Consider the following 20161-nt stretch of genomic DNA (forward strand, 5'->3'; position numbering starts at 1 on the left):
TTATTGTTTACTGCAGTCTGTCTAGTTATCTAACAGGATATGACTGAACACTCAATTCATATGGAAGTGGTGGTAGATGGTGAGATAAAAAACAATGTAAATTTAACATTCTATTTGTACTGGAAAGTGGTGTGACAGGCTTTGTTAGTCCCCCAGTGAGAATCTGGACAACTGTCTCATGTCTCTCTCACTTCCAGAAAGAGAACACTAATTTCTTCTCTAGGGGATTATTGACTGATCACAAAACAGCCACCGGGGTCACAGCTAGCAACCAGTATAGGAAGTGCAATAATCAGATAGATGATTGAAAAGGAAGAAACTCAGTAACTAAATGTCAACCAACATTGCCTACATCCCAGGAATCCCTTGCTCCACTGTCAGAAAATTCCTCAATTCCTGAAATTACTTCAGGAAGAAGTAGATGTCATATTGGAGATCTTGATTTATTTATATGTAGAGACTGAAGCCTTTGTGTTTTTTTTTAATTATGCTATAGTCCAAGCCCTGGTGCCTCATACCTGGAATCCTAGCTACTCAACAGGCTGAGCTCTGTGGATAGAGGTTCAGAGCCAGTGTGGGCAGCAAAACCTGTGAGCTGTCATCGCCAATTAGATACCAGGAAGCCAAAAGTGGAGTTTCTTACTCAAGTGTTTGAGCTTTCCTTTGGGCAGGAAACCTCAAGTTCAGTACCCAGGCCCAGAGTCAGAATCCTAGGACACACATGGACACAAAGTCAGACAGAGAGAGAGAGAGAGAGAGAGAGAGAGAGAGAGAGAGAGAGAGAGAGAGAGAGAGAGAGAGAGAGAGAGAGAGACAGACAGAGAGAGAGAGACAGAGAGAGAGAGACAGAGAGAGAGAGACAGAGAGAGAGAGATAGAGAGAGACAGAGAGACAGAGACAGAGAGACAGAGACAGAGACAGAGTGAGACAGAGACAGAGACAGAGACACAGAGAGACAGAGACAGAGAAAGACAGACAGAGACAGAAAAAGATAGAGAGAAAAAGGGGGGATGGAAGGAAACAAAGATGAAACTTAGACAAAAAGCAAGGATGAAGAAATCTCCTGGGGTATTGCAGACACGGTAGAGGATTTTCTAGTCCTGGACTCTCAATGTGAAATTGCTTTGGATCATGCAGCTCTGTATATTTTACAGAGTTTTCATAAGTAGGACAATTTTAATTTTTCACCATGGCCCTATTCACTATTTCCATATCATAAAATGAAGCATGTAGGCATGCTTTTTTACAGATTGCATGAAAATGAATTTCACAGATTAAAAAATCACTCCTGTGAAGTAGACTGTAATAAAGAATAAGCTGTATTTCCTGTGATAAGAAAACACTACCTATAATGTCCTAACACAGTTGAGTATTTAAATGAACACATGAAAGGGAATCAATGAGAAAGAAAAAAATCTCGGATGATTGGGTTTGTGATAACTGAAAAGTATCGGACAAAATGTTGTTATGAACTCTGCATATTTGAGTTCAGAATGATTGTTGAATTCTGACTTCTTTATTAAGTATTGCTCTCTCTTTATATCGAAGATCTCCAACTAATGCAGAGATATGTAATCTAACATACATCTCAGATTTTTACCTCCTGGGACTCTCAGATGACCCTGAGCTACAACCCATGCTCTTTGGGCTCTTTCTGTCCATGTACCTGACCATTGTGCTCAGAAGTCCGCTCATCATCCAGGCTGTCACCTCTGACCCCACACCTCCACACCCCCGTGTACTTCTTCCTCTCCAACCTGTGCTTAGCTGACATTGGCTTCACCTCCACCACAGTCACCAAGATGCTGGTGGACATCCAGACTCACAGCAGAGCCATCTCTTATGTGGGCTGCCTCACACAGATGTGTATTTTTCTCATTTTTGTTTGTATGGATGTTTTGCTTCTTAGTGTGATGGCCTATGACCGCTTTGTGGCCATCTGTCACCCCATGAATTATCCACTCATCATGAACCCTTGTCTCTGTGTCTTCTTGATTCTGCTGTCATTTGTCGCCAGCACCTTGGAAGGACAACTGCAAGTGTGGATGGTGTTACAGATGACCGATTTCAAGCAATTGGAAATCCCAAGTTTCTTCTGTGACCCTTCTCAAGTGCTGGATCTTTCCTGTGAGCATACATTCACAAGTAATTTATTTAAATACATCATGGGTACCATATATGTTTTCCTTCCTTTCTTAGGGATCCTTTTCTCTTACTACAAGATTATTTCTTCCGTACTGAGAATATCGTATTTAAGCAGGAAGTACAAAGCCTTCTCCACATGTGGTTCTGACCTGTCCGTGGTCTGCTTATTCTTTGGGACAGCATTTGGTGTCTACTTTGATTCAGCTCTGTCACATTCTCCTAAGGGCATCGCTGTGTTCTCAGCAATGTACACAGTGGTCACTCCCCTCCTGAACCCTTTCATCTAGAGCCTGAGGATCAGGGTCCTCAAAAGTGCCCTGAGGAGTTTGTATAAACCAGGAGCTGACACCAGCAGTTAGGAAGTTCATTTGTTATGTGGTTTTGACAGAAGCAAGAATCTTCAGCATATAGTCCTATAACTTCTACCTGTCTGAATACTGTATACATGTAGTTTAATTGGTACAATCCATTAGCAGTGGAAAACCATTCTGGCTATGTCAGGATGGATTCCTTAAGGGGGAATATATCTTTGTAATGTTGAAATTGTTAGCTTGTAAAGAATGATGAATGTTTACAGATGTTAATCCCAACAAAGAATATTGCAAGGATTGAGTGGCAAATTTTGTAATATGTACATTTTACCTCAATACTATTGGACAGACTTTGAAGTAAGAACATGTTATTTTCTAGCCAGCTATCCCGTCCTGCCCTTTAGCTTGAGTTAATTTAAAATTATAAACTAGTGACTTAATTTTTTCCCTGATGACTTTTGTTATTTTAAAGGTGTTATATAAATGGGCTACCATTACATAAGTCAGGCGAAGAGTGCATTTCATTCTGGATAAGGTAATTCTTACCTTCCCACTGTCCCAGTTCTTCCCTCCCATCATCAGCTATGAGTTTTAAATTCAATTACAACACACACACAGAGCAAGAAGTCAAGCTATGGCTCAAGAAGCTGAAAAATAGCCCTGAGGAAAAAAATCAGGGAAAGTGTCCACATCCTGAGTTCAAACCCCAGGAATGGTACAAACCAAGATGCAAAGAAGCAAGCAAACAAAAAAATCATCCACCTTGCTTTTATGAGCAGGCAGTTAGAGGCTCATCCCTGAGATATAAGCATCCGGGCAGACCTGTGCATTAAAAAGTCCTAGATCGTGCTCGCTTCGGCAGCACATATACTAAAATTGGAATGATATAGAGAAGATTAGCATGACCCCTGTGCAAGGATGACACGCAAATTCGTGAAGCGTTCCATATTTTCTTAATAAGGACCAAGAATCAAAACAAAGCAGAGAAAGGCTGGTTAAGTGGACTGCATTAAACTGCGGAGCTTTCGCAATAGCCTCAAAGAAAATAAAGTACCTAGAATTAGCTTAACTAAGAATGTAAAGGACTTTTTGATGAAAACTTTAAAACCATGAAAAAGGAAATTAAAGCAGAACTAAGGAAATGGAAAAACCTCCAATGCTCCTGGATTGGAAGAATCAACATTGTGAAAATGACAATCTTGCCAAGGGCTATCTACAAATCCAACGCAATACCTATCAATATCCCAATGTCATTCTTTAAAGAAATATAAGAGGCAATCCAAAATTTCATATGGAATAATAAAAGACCTCGTATAGCAAAAACACTTCTTAGCAGAAAGAACAGCACAGGAGGAATTTCAATACCAAACTTTACACTGTATTACAGAGCAATAATTATCAAAACAGCTTGGTTCTGACACAAGAACAGGCCTGAAGACCAATGGAATAGAACTGAGGACCCAGATATTAAACCACAGACCTATGGCCCCCTAATGTTTGACAAGGGAGCCAAAAAATAGAATGGAAGAAAGATAGCCTCTTCAACAAGTGGTGCTGGCAGAACTGGTTAAGCACCTGCAGAAAAATAAAGTTGGACCCTTCTTTGTCACCCTGCAGTAGAATTAACTCCAAATGTATCAAAGACCTGGAGGTAAAAGCTGACACACTGAAAACTTTACAAGAAGGAGTAGGAGATACACTAGGCCTCCTTGGCACAGGTCAAAACTTTCTTAATAAAGACCAAGTATCACAACAAATCAGAGAAAGGCTGGATAAGTGGGACTGCATTAAACTGCAGAGCTTTTGTATGGCAAAGGACATAGCTAGTAAATTAGCCATATAATGAATGATTGCTGTCCTTAATGTGCTATGTTATCTCTCATCTCTTTTGCTGTTCCTTGGTTATCTCATATTGTCACAATATCTCACTTTGTTATCTGATATATTGGATACATTTGTATTTGGTTACTTGAAATTGGACACGGAAGGGGGGAAAACCAAGAGGGGGGTGGGAGAGGGTAATGGGGACCAAGACATGTGAAAGGGTATCAATGTATGTGAATTAATGCACCTCTGTCTGACAAATATCATGGAACCCTTTTATTAATTACAATAAAAATATTAAAAAAGAAAAAAAAATAAACTGCGGAGCTTTTGTATGGCAAAGGACATAGCTAGTAAACTGATTAGGAAGCCTACAGAGTGGGAGAAGATCTTCACCAACCAAACAACAGACAAATGCCTCATATCTAAAATATATCAACAGCTTAAAATATGGAATCACTCCAAATCTAATCTCCAAAGTAACAACCATCACATTAAAAAATGGGCCAAAGACTTAAAGAGAGGCTTCTCTGAAGAAGAAACAAAAATGGCCTATAGACACATGAAGAAATGCTCAACATCTCTGGTCATAAAAGAAATGCAAATCAAAACAACTCTAAGATTCCACCTCACTCCAGCTAGAATGGCCAAGATCAGGAAAACGAATGACAACAGATGCTGGAGAGGATGTGGCCAGGAGGGATCACTACTACACTGTTGGTGGGAGTGCAAACTCGTCCAACCACTACAGAAAGCAGTATGGCAGTTCCTCAAAAGGCTAAACATAGAACTCCCCTATGACCCAGCAATTCCACTACTTTGCATTTACCCAACCATCCAGAAACAAGGACATACTAAACCCACTAGCACAACAATGTTCATTGCAGCACTATTCACCATAGCAAAGATATGGAACCAACCTAGATGTCCCTCAGTTGATGAGTGGATCAACAAGTTGTGGTATTTGTACACAATGGAATTCTATGCTGCTGTCAGAAAGAATGACATTGCCCCATTTGTTAGGAAATGGAAAGACTTAGAAAAAATCATATTAAGTGAAGTAAGCCAGACTCAAAGGAACTTAGGCTCAATGGTTTCCCTCATTCGTCATAATCAGTAGAAACCTTGGGCTCTACTAGCAGAGATTTGCAATAGAGCAAAATATTGATACATATGGCCATATAGTATGAAGCTAATTGAAACGACCTCCAGGATATTGAAACAAAAGCCATATAACGAATGATTGCTGTCCTTAATGTACTATGTTATCTCTCATCTCCTATGCTGTCCCTTGGTTATCTCATATTGTTATAGTATCTCACTTTGTTATCTGATATATTGAATTTATTTGTATTTGGTTATTTGAAATTAGATAGGGAAGGGGGGAAAACCAAGACAGTGGGGGGTGTGGGGGGGAGGGTAATGGGTACCAAGACATGTGAAAGGTTATCACTGTATGTGAATTAATGCACCTTGTATCTGGCAAATATCATGTAATCCTTTTACTAATTACAATAAAAAATAAATAAAATAAATAAAATAACTCAAAACAAAAGGGCAGGAGGCAAGATATCTGGCTACCAAGTAGAAAGTTATGACTTCAAAGACTGCTTAAAAAAGAAAAACATAAAGGTCTGTTTCGGTCCAATTTTATTGAGGTAAATTATATATATTACAAACTTGTCACTCAATCCTTGCTAAATTCTTTGCTAAGCCCAACATCTGCAGACATCCATCATTCTTTACAAAGTAACAATTTAGACATACATTCCTCCTTTAGGAATATATCCTCATACAGCCAGGACCTTTCTAAGAATGGATTGTACTAATGAAACTATAATAATCAGGTATTCAAACAGGTAGAATTTATCAGATTATATACTCAAGTTTGTTGCTTGTGCAAAAGCTACATAACAAATATACTTAATACCTGCTGATGTCAGCTTGTGGTTTGTACAACCTGCTCAGGGCACTTTTGAGGTCATTGTTCCTCAGGATGTAGCCGAAGGGGTTCAGGACAGGAGTGACCACTGTGTACATTGCTGAGGACACAGCACTGTCCCTGGGAGAATGTGACAGAGCTGACTCAAAGTAGATCCCCACTGAGGTCCCAAAGAATAAGCAGACCACAGACAGGTGAGAGCCACATGTGGAGAAGGCTTTGTACTTCCCACTTGAACAGGACATTCTCAGCACTGAAAAAATAATCTTGTAGTAAGAGAAAAGGTTTCCTAAGATAGGAAGGAAACCATAAATGGGAGCAATAATGTATTTAAATAAATTATTAATGAGTGTGTGCTTACAGGAAAGTTCCAGGACTTGAGAAGGGTCACAGAAGAAACTCGGAATTTCTACTTCCTTGAAATCGGTCATCTGTAATGTCATCCATTCATGCAGCTGTCCATCCAAGAAGCTGGTGACAAATGACAGCAGAATCCAGAAGACACAGAGACGAGGGTTCATGATGAGAGGCTAATTCGGGGGTGACAGATGGCCACAAAGAGGTCATAGGCCATCACACTAAGAAGCAAAACATCCATACAACCAAAGTGAGAAAAACAGACACCTGGATGAGGCACCCACGTAGGACATGGCTCTGCTGTGAGTCTGGATGTCCACCAGCATCTTGGGGACTGTGGTGGAGGTGAAGCCAATGTCAGCTAAGGAGAAGATGGAGAGGAAGAAGTACATGGGGGTGTGGAGGTGGGAGTCAGAGGTGACAGCCAGGATGATGAGCAGATTTCCGAGCACAGTGATCAGGTACATGGACAGAAAGAGCCCAAAAAGCAAGGGTTGTAACTCAGGGTCATCTGAGAGTCCCAGGAGGTAAAATTCTGAGATGTGTGTTAGATTGCACTACTCTGCATTAATTGGAGTCCTTTGATATAAAGAGAGAACAATACAAAATGAAGAAGTCAGAATTCCACAATGATTTTGAACTCAAATATGTATACTTGATATCGATATTCTGTTCCACACTTTTCAGTTGTGACAAACCCAATAATCCTAGATTGTTTTATGTCTCATATATTCCAATTTGTATATTCATGGTAGATACTCAACTATGTTAGAACATTATTGGCAGTGTTTTCTGATCAGAGAAAATACAGATTATTCTTCACTGCAGCGTAATTCACAGCAGATTTTGTTTAATCTCTGAAATTCATTTTCTTCCAATGTGTTTGAATGCTTCTAGATTTCTGCATCCTTGCTTTCCCCAATTTCTCTCTTTCTCTCTCTCTGTCTCTGTCTCTCTGTCTCTGTCTGTGTCTCTGTCTGTGTCTCTCTCTCTCTCTCTCTCTCTCTCTCTCTCTCTCTCTCTCTCTCTCTCTCTCTCTCTCTCTCTCTCTCTCTCTCTCTCTGTCTGGATCCTAGGATTTTGACCTGGGCGTGGGTACAGGCCTTGAGGTTTTCCTCCCCAAAGGAAAGCTCAACCAGTTGAGTAAGAAACTCTACTTTTGATTTCCTGGTCGTTAATGAGAGATGAGAACTCACAAGGTCTTTCACAAATCACTTTCCAATGTTAAATATTCGGTGACAGTATACACCAACCATCTACCACCATTTCCATATGAATAGTTTTTCAGTCATATTCTATTAGATAACAAGGCAGCCTATAGGAAAACAATAAGAAATTGTATGTAAGATTCCTGTGAGCTGCAGCGGAAAAATGTAATAACTTACATTCTTCACTACTGCTCTTCCTTGATCTCCTCTAACAGAATTCCAAGTTTCTGGCTTGTCTTCATTATGCAGAAGCAGTACTTGAAGTTGTTTGCTCTTTAGTTAAGACATTTCACTGTATATTGAGAGAAGAAGGAAAACTCTAAATCACCAGGAAGCTTGCAGAAAACACACTTGTATGAATAGTGTGGTACACTCACTACACACTTGGTTGCGTTGCTTCTCTGTTGGGTCATGTCCATGAAGTACAGATGAAAAGATTGTTCCATGCCTGAAGTGTATGAAAACCTCAGGCTCAGTCCTCACATGAATAGGGCAACACAGGAGAATTTCCAACTGGGGCTAATATTGCATTGGAGATATTTAGGAAGATGTCAGGGGACTGGCTGGTAATGTGGATGCACAATTCACAGAGCTCCCAATTTGCCAAACTGGTGCCGAGCAAATCATCTGTAAGGACCCACTAACATGGATGGCGGGTGAGGAACAAAGGCCTGAAAGAATAATTTTGAAGCATGTCCTTTGATAAACAAAGCTGGTCTAGTCTATGCATAGATGACATGATGCAAAGTATGGATAATTATAGGCTATACAGGAAGGCTATTCTGCGTTGCAATCCCTTTGGACAGTTCCCAGACAATTCATAAAGGAAATATCTAGAATATCAGTGTCTTGAATAGGGGACTACCAAGAAGGAATGGATCACATGGAATCAGTGAACAGACAGTGGAGAATTTTTTTACAATACTTAGTGTTCATGCATAAGAGGAAGTGTGGATATTAATGTTTATGTTGGGGAAGAGGGAGAGGGAGAAGTTTGGAAGGTGTGATTGGCTTTAGGATGCATTGTACATGTACACGAATGTCTTAAATGGAAAGTTCTGTCTAAAAACAAGTGAAGAATTAATATCTCTGAACCGAGGCTGCACTGTTGGCTCCCATCTGTGATCCTAGCTACACAGGATGCTGTGAGTGAAGATCAGGTTAAGCCAGCATGGGCAGGAAAGTCTGTGAGACTCTGATCTCCAATAGACTACTCAGCAAGGGCTGGAAGTGGCACTGTGGCTCAAGGAGTGGAGCACTGGACTTGAGCCACAAAACTCATGGGCAGTGTCTAATCCCTGAGTTCAACCACAAGGACTGGCACAAAAAATGTTAAAAACAGAATGTAATGTATATTTAACTCTCATCAATGACTCATGTGAAATGCAAAATTTTATTTAGAAATTCCGGTTAAATGCACATGGTGGTATGCTATAGCAGATTCCAGAAGTGACATCAGGACACACAGAGCCTCCCCATACTTCAAAACTATAAACGATGAGACACACTTTTCATATGATTTATTTTAGGCAGTTTCATTTATTTGAACCATATTCTACATGCCAGTGAACCTTCTGTCATGTGGAAGAGTGTATTTAATATTTTCTATGTTAAATAGCAAGGAAATTCATTTTTTATTTTTTTCCTGACCCAAAACACTAACACATGAAGAAAAGCTCAACATCTCTGGTCATAAAAGAAATGCAAATCAGAACAACTCTAAAATTGCACCTCACTCTAGTTAGAATGGCCAGGATCAAGAAAACTAATAACAACCGATGCTGGAGGGGTTGTGCCCAGGAGGGATCACTTCCACACTGTTGGTGGGAGTGCAAACTCGTTCAAACACTATGGAAAGCAGTATGGCAGTGCCTCAAAAGACTAAACATAGAGCTCCCCTATGACCCAGCAATTCCACTACTAGGCATTTACCCAATTGTCCAGAAACAAGGGCATACTAAATCCACCAGCACAACAATGTTCATTGCAGCACTATTTACCATAGTAAATATATGGAACCAACTTAGATGTCCCTCAGTTGATGAGTGGATCAACAAGATGTGGTATTTGTACACAATGGAATTCTATGCTGCTTTCAGAAAGAATGACATCGCCCCATTTGTTAGGAAATGGAAAGACTTAGAAAAAATCATATTAAGTGAAGCCAGACTCAAAGGAAGATAGGCTCAATGGTTTCCCTCATCTTCATAATCAGTAGAAACCTTGGTCTCTCCTAGCAGAGCTTTGCAATAGAGCAGAAGCTTGATACATAAGGCAATATAGTATGACACTTAATGAAAGGACACCTAGGATATAGAAACAAAATCCATATAATGAGTGATTGTTTTCCCTTATGTACTATGTTATCTCTCATCTCTTTTGTTGTCCCTTGGTTATCTCATATTGTTAGAGTATCTCACATTGTTATCTGATATATTGGACACATTGGTATTTGGTTATTTCTAAGTGGATAGGGAAGGCAGGAAAACAAGATGAGGGTTGGGGGTGGTGGGGAGAGAAATGGGGACCAAGGCATAAAAAAGGTATCAATGTATGTGAATTAATGCACCTTCTTTCTGGTGAATATACTGTAACCCTTCTATTAATTACAATAAAAAGATATGAAAAAAACCAAACATCCAAAATACTCCTCCTCTCCATCCACCAACAGAAACATTAGTAGACACACTTTGTCTTGTACATGCATATTGAATATTGTGAGAAACTTTTCCACTGTTTGTTCACTGATTCCATGGGATTCAATCCTTCCTTCTAGTCCCCCATTCAATACACTGATATTCTAGGTATTTCCTTTATGAATTGTCTGTGAATTGTCCAAAGGGTTTGTAACATGGAATTGCCTTCCTGTATAGCCTATAATTAGTCATACTTTTCATCTTGTCATCTATGCATAGACTAAACCAGCTTTTTTACAAAAGACATGTTTCACACTATTAGGCATTTGTTTCCTTCACCACCCCTTCCATGTTAGTGGGTTTTTAGACCCCTTCCCTTTCCTATTTCAAATAATCCAACGTATATACAATACACCAGGGAACACAGTCAAGTATAGTAAGAATATGAGATTAACCAAAGGGCAACAAAGGAGTAGAGAAATAACATAGTACATTAAGAACAACTATCACAAAAGATAAAGCTCTTGTTTCCCTAACCTAGAGATCTTTTCATTTAGTCTCATCCTACGTGACCTCATGAATCTAGGTTTTGTGCTATTGTAATCCTCTGCTAGAAGAGTCCTAGATGTGTACTAATTATTGCCAATGAGAGAAACCACTGAGCCTATGTTCCTTTGGGTCTGCCTTACTTAGGTTACTTAATATGTTTTTATTTTTTATTTCATCTTTCCTTTGGTTTGTTCCCAGTTGTCACTGTTTTTGATTTCTGTACTCTTTGTTTTGAATGTAAATTTATCTGATGTGGGGAAGGAAAAGGGAACCACAGAAACAGTATAACCAAGAGTGAACCAATTCAACAGATACTCACTAGACAATATGCTGAAAATGAACTTTATAACTAGGGAGGGCACTGAGAGAGGGAAAATGGTGAGAAAATGAAGGAGTAGGTAACACTATTTTCAAAGCAATGTTCTCATTATCTTAATTATGTAACTGTAACCCACCTGTACATAAAATTTACAATAAAATTTAAATGAAAAGCAAGTTGACTGCAATTTTTAGAAATTCCATTTTAGTTCCACACCTGAAGTCTTTTTTCCCCTACCATTATGTGTATGGTTTTCTGAGGTGAATGTTGAAAATTTGGCAACTATAATTTTGTTTTCATTTTTATAATCAATGCTTATGAAAAATATTTTACTTACCTCATTCAGCTGAGTCCACTGTACATAATGATATACACTTGCCATGTAATAATTGTCATTTATATAAAAGATGGGAAGTTTTGATTTATATTTTTCATACATGATGTAAATTAAATTATTTTAAAAGCTAAAAAAAAGAATAGTTCTGTCTAACTGGGGTCTTTGATTCTTCCATATGCAACTTTAGTGTATGTGCTTTAACTTCTTTGAGGTCTTTGATCCAGTATAATGGAGCCTGAATGATTGCGTTGAGCTTCCAGTTTTTTGTGTTGACCATCCTCCTGGAGTTATATACAAATTTAATGCAAACCCCATCAAAATCCCAAAGGCATTGTTTACAGAAATTGAAGATATAATCCAAAGATTCATATGGAATAAGAAAAGACCTAGAACAGCCAAAACAATTCTAGGCAAAAAGAGAAATGCTGGTGGTATTACAATACCAAACTTCAAACTCTACTATAGAGCCATAATAACAAAAACTGCTTGGTACTGGCACAAAAACAGACCAGAAGATCAGGGAACAGAATAGAAGACCCAGAAATTGAACCACGTAACTATAGGCAACTTGTATTTGACAAAGGAGCTAAAGATACACAGTGGAACAAACACAGTCTATTCAATTATTGGTGCTGGCAAAACTGGGCAGCCACATGCAGAAAACTAAAAATTGACCCTAGCCTTTCGCCATGCACAAGCATTAACTCAAAGTGGATCAAAGACCTCAACGTCACACTGGAAACTGTGAAACTGCTACATGATAAAGTAGGAGAGACACTGGAATTCATAGGCACAGGCAACAGATTCCTGAAAAGAATCCCAGGGTCACAACAGATTGGAGAGAGACTCTCAAAATAAAAATTTTCTGTACAGATAAAAACATAGTTGCAAAAGTAGAGAGACAGCCAACCAACTGGGAAAAGATATTCACCAATACTATATCTGACAAATGCTTAACATCCAATATATACAGGGAATTCAAGAAATTAATCCCCCAAAAACCCAATACCATTCACTAAACGGGCAAGGGAACTAAAAAGAGACCTATCAGAAGAAGAGATTAAAATGGCAGAAAAACATGAGAAAATGTTCATCATGTATGGTCATAAAGGAAATGCAAATAAAAACAACCCTAGGATACCACCTAACCCCAACAAGAATGGCCAAGATTTTGAACTCAGACAATGACAGTTGCTGGCAGGGTTGTGGAGAAAAAGGAACCCTACTGCCCTGCTGGTGGGATTGTAAGCTAGTTCAGCCACTCTGGAAAGCAGTGTGAATGTTTCTTAATGAACTGAAAATAGACCCTCCCTGCGATCCCACCATACCACTTCTGGGCATCTATCCTGAACAGCATGACCCAGGATATTATAAAGACACCTGCTCAGCTATGTTCATCTCTGAACTATTCACAATAGCCAGGCGATGGAAACAATGCAGATGCCCTACTGCAGATGAATGGATACAGAAAATGTGGTATATATACACAATGGAATTCTACATAGCCAACAGACAAGATAAAATAATGCCATTTGCAGGGAAGTGGATGAATCTAGAGCGAATCATGTTGAGTGAGACAAGTCAAGGCCTAAGGAACAAAAGGCGCATGGTATCCTTAATATGCTGTTATTAAATCTAAAGAGTACAAGAGCGCGAAATCAATAACTGCATACCCAAAGCTATGGACATGGTAATGGAAATACAAGCATAACTATATAGACATAAAAACTTATGGCTCTATTGTTACAATGTTTTATTTCATGAATTCATATGTTTCTATGACATACAAACTGTTAGCCTAATTTTGATTAAGTTCTAAATGGTAAGTCCCAGAGATTGTAATTAGAGATTCCCTCCTTTCACAATTGTTTGTTAAAATTGTCATTTAAATATGATGTAAACATAAGCCATATAATTAATGATTGTTGTTCTTAAGGTACTATGTTATCTCTCATCACTTCTGCTGTCCCTTGGTTATGTCATATTGTTACACTATCTCACTTTGTTACCTGATATATCGGATATATTTGTATTTGATTTTCTGAAATTGGATAGGGAATGGGGGAAAACAAGATGAAGGGTGGGGCAGGGGGAGGGAAATGGGGACCAAGACATGTGAAAGGGTATCAATGTATGCGAATTAATGCACCATTTATCTGGCAAATATCATGTAACCCTTCTATTAATTACAATAAAAATATATGAAAAAAAATCATACAATCAAAAAAATTGCTCTATCTAAATGAGGGCTTTTATTAGTCCATATGCAAAATCAGTGTGTCTGGTTTTACTTCTCAACGTTTTTGATCCAATAAAATGGAGTCTGAATTTTTGTATTGAACATCCTCCTGCATTGTTCTATCTGCAAAGGATTGTTTTGTCTAAAAAGGGTCTTTTATTCATCCGTATGCAACTTCAAGTATCTGATTTTATTTCGTTGCAGTCTTTGATCCACTACAGTGGAGACTGAATTTTTGCATTGAACTTCCTTCTGCATTGATGACCTGCTAAGAATTGTTCTGTCTGAACTGGATATGTTATTCTTCCCTATACAACTTCCGTGCATCTGCTTTCTCTTATTCAAAGTCTTTGATCTAGTACAATGGAGACTGGATATTTGCGTTGAACTTGGTCTGAATGGATCTGTCTGCTAAGAATTTTTCGGTCTAAACGTTGTCTTTTATTCTTGCATATACCACTTCAGTGAATGTGGTTTTACTACGAGTTCTTTGATCCAGTGTAATGGAGACGTGATTTTTCAGTTGAGCTCGGTGCTGTAGGGTTCTATATCTTAAGAATTATTCTGTCTAAACGAAGGCTTTTATTCTTCCATATGCAACTTTGCATAAAACAAAACAAAACAAATACAGACATACAGGGGGTCGGCTGACTTCTACTTACCTATGGAGGCCTTTGCTTTTAACCTTGGCATCTTTTACAAAAAAGGTTGTTAAGAAGAGGGATGGTAAAGACAAAATAAAAAGAACAATCCTTTATCTCAATAGTATACAATCTGTAAAAGAACAATTGTCACATATTAAATTGTGTAGAGTCAATGAATATGTTAAAAGGTCCCTACATAATAGTAAAAGGAGGAGAAACACAGCTTATATGAATGTGTTGAACAAGTGGATCAGTAGCAGTCCCAATTGACATGCACAAATAACTCAGGTCCTTCCCACATCGCAGGATGCACAACTGGAGGGTTGGGGGTGTAGTCCCAGTGAGTCGCTGCTTTGATGGCCACTGTCACTCTCCACAGTCCGAACGCAGCGTTCAGGCAGCCAGCAGGCGTCATTTTCTCCTTGTGAAAAAACACATACATGCCCTCGACCCCAGTTTAGAGCAGGATCGGGTCCGTGCCAAGCACCAGTTAGGGGATCCTTCCACTTTACTAAGACAAAAGTACGCTGCTCTCTTTTTTCCCAGAATTGCTGAGCAGCAGATAAATTATTTAAATCCAAATTCAAAAAATTTAAAACAAATAAAGCATGATTAAGTATATTCACAGGGGTAGCAGAATACAATTCCCCTATATTTATCTTAAAAATTTGATGTTTTAGTAATCCATTAGCTTGCTCCACAATACCCTTATCCTTGTCTCTGTGAGCGAGACTGGGGTTGGAGTGGCTCTGGCCCTCCCTGTGCTGCTTGGCCTAGTCCCCCAGAAGGGAGGAGGCCTTGATCAAGCAGCTGCTTAGTAAATTCAGCACTAGGACTAAACATATACACTCCCATTTTTTCCATGACATCACGACCCCATAAATTAATTGGCAGATGATCCAGGACAAATGGCTGAAAATGACCAGAGTGCCCTTCCTCATCTCTCCAAACAAGGATCGCACTGCTCTGCTGTGGGTCAGTTGCATACCCAATCCCCTGTAGGGAAGTCATAGAGGTTATTAGGGGCCATTGGGCTAGCCAATGTTTTTTAGATATCACAGACACATCTGCTCCAGTGTCTAATATTCCTTTAAAGGGCTTTTCTTATATAAATATACTCATCTCAGGCCTCTCTTGTTTTATGCTTTGTACCCAATAGATATCAGAAGATCTGTCCACATGGGGAATTAGCAGTCTCCCCGGGAGGTAAAGGCACAAGCACTAGCTGTGCTATTTTTTGTCCTCCTGGGATCGATATTACATGTCTGGGGGCAGAGGCCATAACCGTAATTTCTCCAGTAAAATTCTGGTCAATTATGCCAGGTGTAATTTGTATCCCTTTAAGGGCTGAGCTACTTCGCCCTAACAGCATTCCAGCCACTCCCGGGGGAAGGGGGCCAAAGACCCCCGTGGGGAGATGTGGTATCCCCATCTCTGGGGTCAATACTGAGCAGGTGGAGGAACAGAGGTCCAATCCTGAACTGCCTGGGGTGGCACGGAAGAGGCTGGAGACTGATTTTGGGGGGCTGTTAGAAGATGTACTTGTGGCTGAGAAGAGGGAGGGACTGCCCCATAGTTTTGTGGGGCCAGGGGCTGGCCCCTTCTCCAGTTTCCCGAAAACGGGTGGCCATTGCGATTTGTTGCTGACTTGCAATCTTTAGCCCAGTGTTTCCCTTTACCACAGCGTGGACATGTGCCAGGTGATGTTTCTTTCTCTAACTTGGACTGGCGTGGGCATTGCGCCATCCAATGTCCTATTTGTCCACAAGAGAAGCAACACCCTGGGGTCTAGCAGCCCGAGAATGCCGCTGACCTCTATATTTTAGAAATTTAGTAACAGTCTTTCCTTGAGGAGCAGAGGCTAAAGTGAGGCCTTGTACATGGGAGGGTCCAAATCAGCACACAGTGAAATAAAGTTCGTGATTCCTCCCTTATTCCTATGGGGTCTGATAGCCGCCTGACAGTCGGCGTTGGCATTTTTATAGGCTATGTGTCTAACTATAATCTTCCTTACGTTCTCATCTTGTACTAGGCGGTCTGCAGTCTCTATTAATGGAGACAAAGGTTCTAGATAAGGTTCATTCGGTCCCTGTTTAACTTCTACTAAATTTTTTGTACGATTGGAATTATGTAACCTTTTCCAAGCCTCTTTCGCTGCAGCATTTATTTGTGAATAGGCTTCCTTCACATAACCCAATTGATCTTCGGTGTTTTTATAGGTTCCCTCTCCTAACAACTGATCAAAAGTGTAAGGCAGGTTCTTAGACCTATTTGTTTCAATTTTAGCCCGACACTGTGCAGTGAACTCTGTCTCCCATAATAAGTACTCTCCTGCACTAAGGCATGCTCTGGCAAGCCGCTTCCAGTCATTTGGGCATACAATACCGTAAGGCTGCAGCCGGAGGCAGTGGGTGTGAGGGGTATGGTTTAGAATCAGACACCATAGTGGCCTGAGGGTCATATTTATTTCCTACTTCTGGGGGGGCTCTCTGCTCTATCCCCATTTTCGATAGAAGATGTAGGATTTCTTTTAAGTTCTTCTCCATCGTAGCTATCCGGTCCTCCATTGGCTCATCATAACTTTCCTCCTTGATATTCAAATCTGAATTCTGATACTCAATATCTACTGGTTGTTGTTCCCTTTTCAAGATCTCATTTAGACTCTCTTGGGCTGCGGCATATGGCTCAGCCTCAGGTTTTTCAGAAGGGTCCTTTAATTCATAAATTTCCCTTAATTCAAGATTAAGTTCAGCATTCTCATGTTGAGGATTTATGTATTCACTTACTAAATTCCATACATTAATAGCCTCTATTGAGGTCTTTTCGGGGCCATATACATTATAATAATCTTGAATTCCTTTTCCTATTCGCTGCCAGGTTTTTAGGAATACCTCCTCTATAGATCTCAGGCATGCCTCCTTGACAAACTGTAGGAAGCTCTGAAGCACCCCTTTTTCCACCTACGTTCCATGGGCTTCAAGTAGGCCTGTTAAGATCGGTACATATGACCTATAGCTATTAACTTGACCCATAATTTTTACTCTGGACAATACAGCCTCCCGCTCTCTCACTCTCTTAAAATCCTCTCCTAATAGTCCTACGATGCATCACTCACCACAGCGGGGTCCTCCACCTTCGTCCCAGATTTTCAGGGTCCCTGTTCGGGCGCCACTTGCTGGGGCCTACCGGCAGTAAATTGGGGTTCCTGAAATAGGGGGCAGCGACTGGAAAAAATAGAAGAGAGACAAACACATCGGGTCCGGGAGGTCTGCAGCCCAGGTAAAAACTGCCGCCTTGTGGGGAGCCGGATGGCGCCTGTTTCCTGCCTCGCTCCTTGTAACTTATTTGGTATGTGAGTGTGGGGCCTTTGCTCGTTACTGAGTATCAAGTTGCTCTTCAGTCTGTATGAGTCTCAAAACGGCCTTAGCAACAGAGCAGCCAATGGTAGAGAGCCCCGTGTTCCTTGGGCTTGTATAAGCAGTTGCATTTCCCTGCCCAGGGCCCCTCTGCTTCAGCTCTCCCTTCAATCAAGTTGCTCTTCAATAAAGCGTGATACAAGAAGGGTCCTCGGGTGGTGTCCGTTCTTCCCTGCAGGTCAGGGGTGTCGGGCGCCGCAACTGGTGCAGAAACCCGGGACCTGCGGAGGGGCCGAAGAGGATCCAGAACTTGACCCGTGAAGAGGACTCTCTCCTAGGTATGTGGTTCTGGCAAGTCCCTATCTGGGTGCTTCCCATTGTTCTTCTTCTGTGGTTTGTGTTTAGGGAAGGGGGGAAGGCATTAATTAAGCATCAGGATAGTCCTTCAGAATCTTCATATAAGGAGGGAGAGGTAGTAGGGCCCAAAGGTAAAGTAAAAAATAAAAAGGAAAATAAACAAAAGAAACCCGAAAGGAAAAGGGAAAAAATTGAGGGACTGCAGCCCTCACAAAGTATGGTGCAGGAGGAAGGAAGAGGAAAGAGAAAACAAGAGGAAAAAAGGTTTCAGGATAATAACCAATTCTCAGCCCTGACTTTTCATGAACAGGATGCAGAGGAGGCAGACCGAAGGACAGGAAATGAGGAGGAAGGGTCCCCGGAGGAACTAAGCTCAGATGAAGAGGAAGAACTAGAAGGACAAGCTGCCATGTATGAGGCAGACAGATATGGCCCCTGGGGGGAATTAGGCGCAGGGAGTGGTCAGGACGTTTCCCGCCCTGCCCCCTCTGCCCCGCCTCCCTACCCCCAAAAAAGGGAAGTTCCTTTATCAAGGCCAGCACCTGGTCTCGGTTGGCCTCTGCTTTTCCTGTTTTTGAAAATCCCATTACTGGACAGAGTTTTTGAGCCAGTTTCTTACAGAGCTTTAAAGGATCTCATGGCCGCTGTACAAAATTATGGCCATTCTGCAAACTACACCATTGCCCTAGTTCGTCGATTGCAGACCACCAGCATGACTCCAACGGACTGGTATGAGGTCGGACGTTCCTGTTTGATGCATGGCCAGTACCTTGATTATTGTGCTTCTGCAGCAGATTTGGCCGCTAACCGACATAGGGAAAATACACTGGCAGGCCACCCCAATTGATCAGCCGAAATGTTATTAGGAAAAGGCCCCTATGCCGCGGACCAGACTGGGTACCCCAATGAGGTTTATCAACAGATTAATAATAGTTTTTACACGGCTTGGAAATCTCTTGCCAGTCAGGGGGAATGCCGTGGTAACCTTACCAAAGTTGTTCAAGGACCTACCGAGCCCTTTACAGATTTTGTTGGGCGAGTCCTAGAAACTGCAGATAAATTGTTCGGGGACCCAGAGGATCACATGCTCTTAATTCAACAAATTATTTTTGAACAAAGCCTCCCTGAATGCCAAAAGGCTATAATTCCTGTAAAAGATAAGCCCTTACAAGATTGGATTAGGGCCTGCCGGGAGGTGGGAGCCCCTGTGAGCTTGGATAAAATTGTCGCCGCGGTAGCTGCGACCACTAGAATTAATTCAGGATTATGTTTCAACTGTCAAAAGCCAGGACATTTTAAAAAGCAGTGTCCCAATTTAAAATATTCAAAGCAGAGACCCCCCCGCGAACCGGGACTTTGTCCACGATGCAAAAAGGGAAAACATTGGGCAAATGAGTGCAGATCAGTTAAAGATGTAAATGGACAGCCTATTCAACAACCTCAGGCCTTGGAGCCAAAAAACGGGCGGAGGGGCCCGCTGCCCCAGGGCCCGCAAAATCAGGGGATCCAGTGCCAGGAAACTTATCATTTCAAACAGCCATTTGTTCCCGCAGAGCAACCGCAGGATCTGCAGGGTTGGACCTCTATGCCACCGCCAGAATGGTCTTAACTGGGGACATGGGGGCTCAGCTCATAGCAACTGACCTAATGGGCCCCCTACCTGAAAAAATGGTGGGGATAGTGTTGGGACATGCCTCTAACACTATGAAAAGCCTTGTGGTGTTCCCCGGGGTTGTCGACCCTAATTACATGGGAGCCATCCAAGTCCTCTGTTCAGTCTCTCGAGGAGCCATTTCGGTGGCCCCTGGAGATCGAATTGCCCAATTAATTTTGGTGCCTTCCCATCATCAAATTTCCCCTAGACAAGAAAAAGAAAGAGATATGAGTACCTCGGGAGCAGACCTTGTCTGTTTGTCCATGGCCTTAAATAACCGTCC

At 41.0% G+C, this 20161-nt stretch overlaps 1 protein-coding gene and 1 non-coding gene across 2 annotated transcripts in view; both read left to right on the top strand.

Moving 5' to 3' along the window:
* Positions 1 to 19071, top strand: part of LOC150068248 (olfactory receptor 7D4-like) — a 101326-nt gene extending 82255 nt beyond the window's left edge. Inside the window, exons 2-3 of the mRNA XM_090354465.1 lie at positions 18535 to 18685; positions 18914 to 19071. Coding sequence (XP_090210591.1) covers positions 18535 to 18685; positions 18914 to 19071 — 309 coding nt within the window. The remainder of the gene's footprint in view (positions 1 to 18534; positions 18686 to 18913) is intronic.
* LOC150068249 (U6 spliceosomal RNA) lies at positions 3303 to 3409 on the top strand. Its single transcript, XR_016538638.1, has one exon. It is a non-coding gene; the product is annotated as a U6 spliceosomal RNA (small nuclear RNA).
* Positions 19072 to 20161: the final 1090 nt, after the last annotated feature.

This window comes from Megascapheus bottae, chromosome 1 (genome assembly GCF_031878675.1).
Source record: "Megascapheus bottae isolate mThoBot1 chromosome 1, mThoBot2.hap1, whole genome shotgun sequence".
NCBI classification, from domain to species: Eukaryota; Metazoa; Chordata; class Mammalia; order Rodentia; family Geomyidae; genus Megascapheus; species Megascapheus bottae.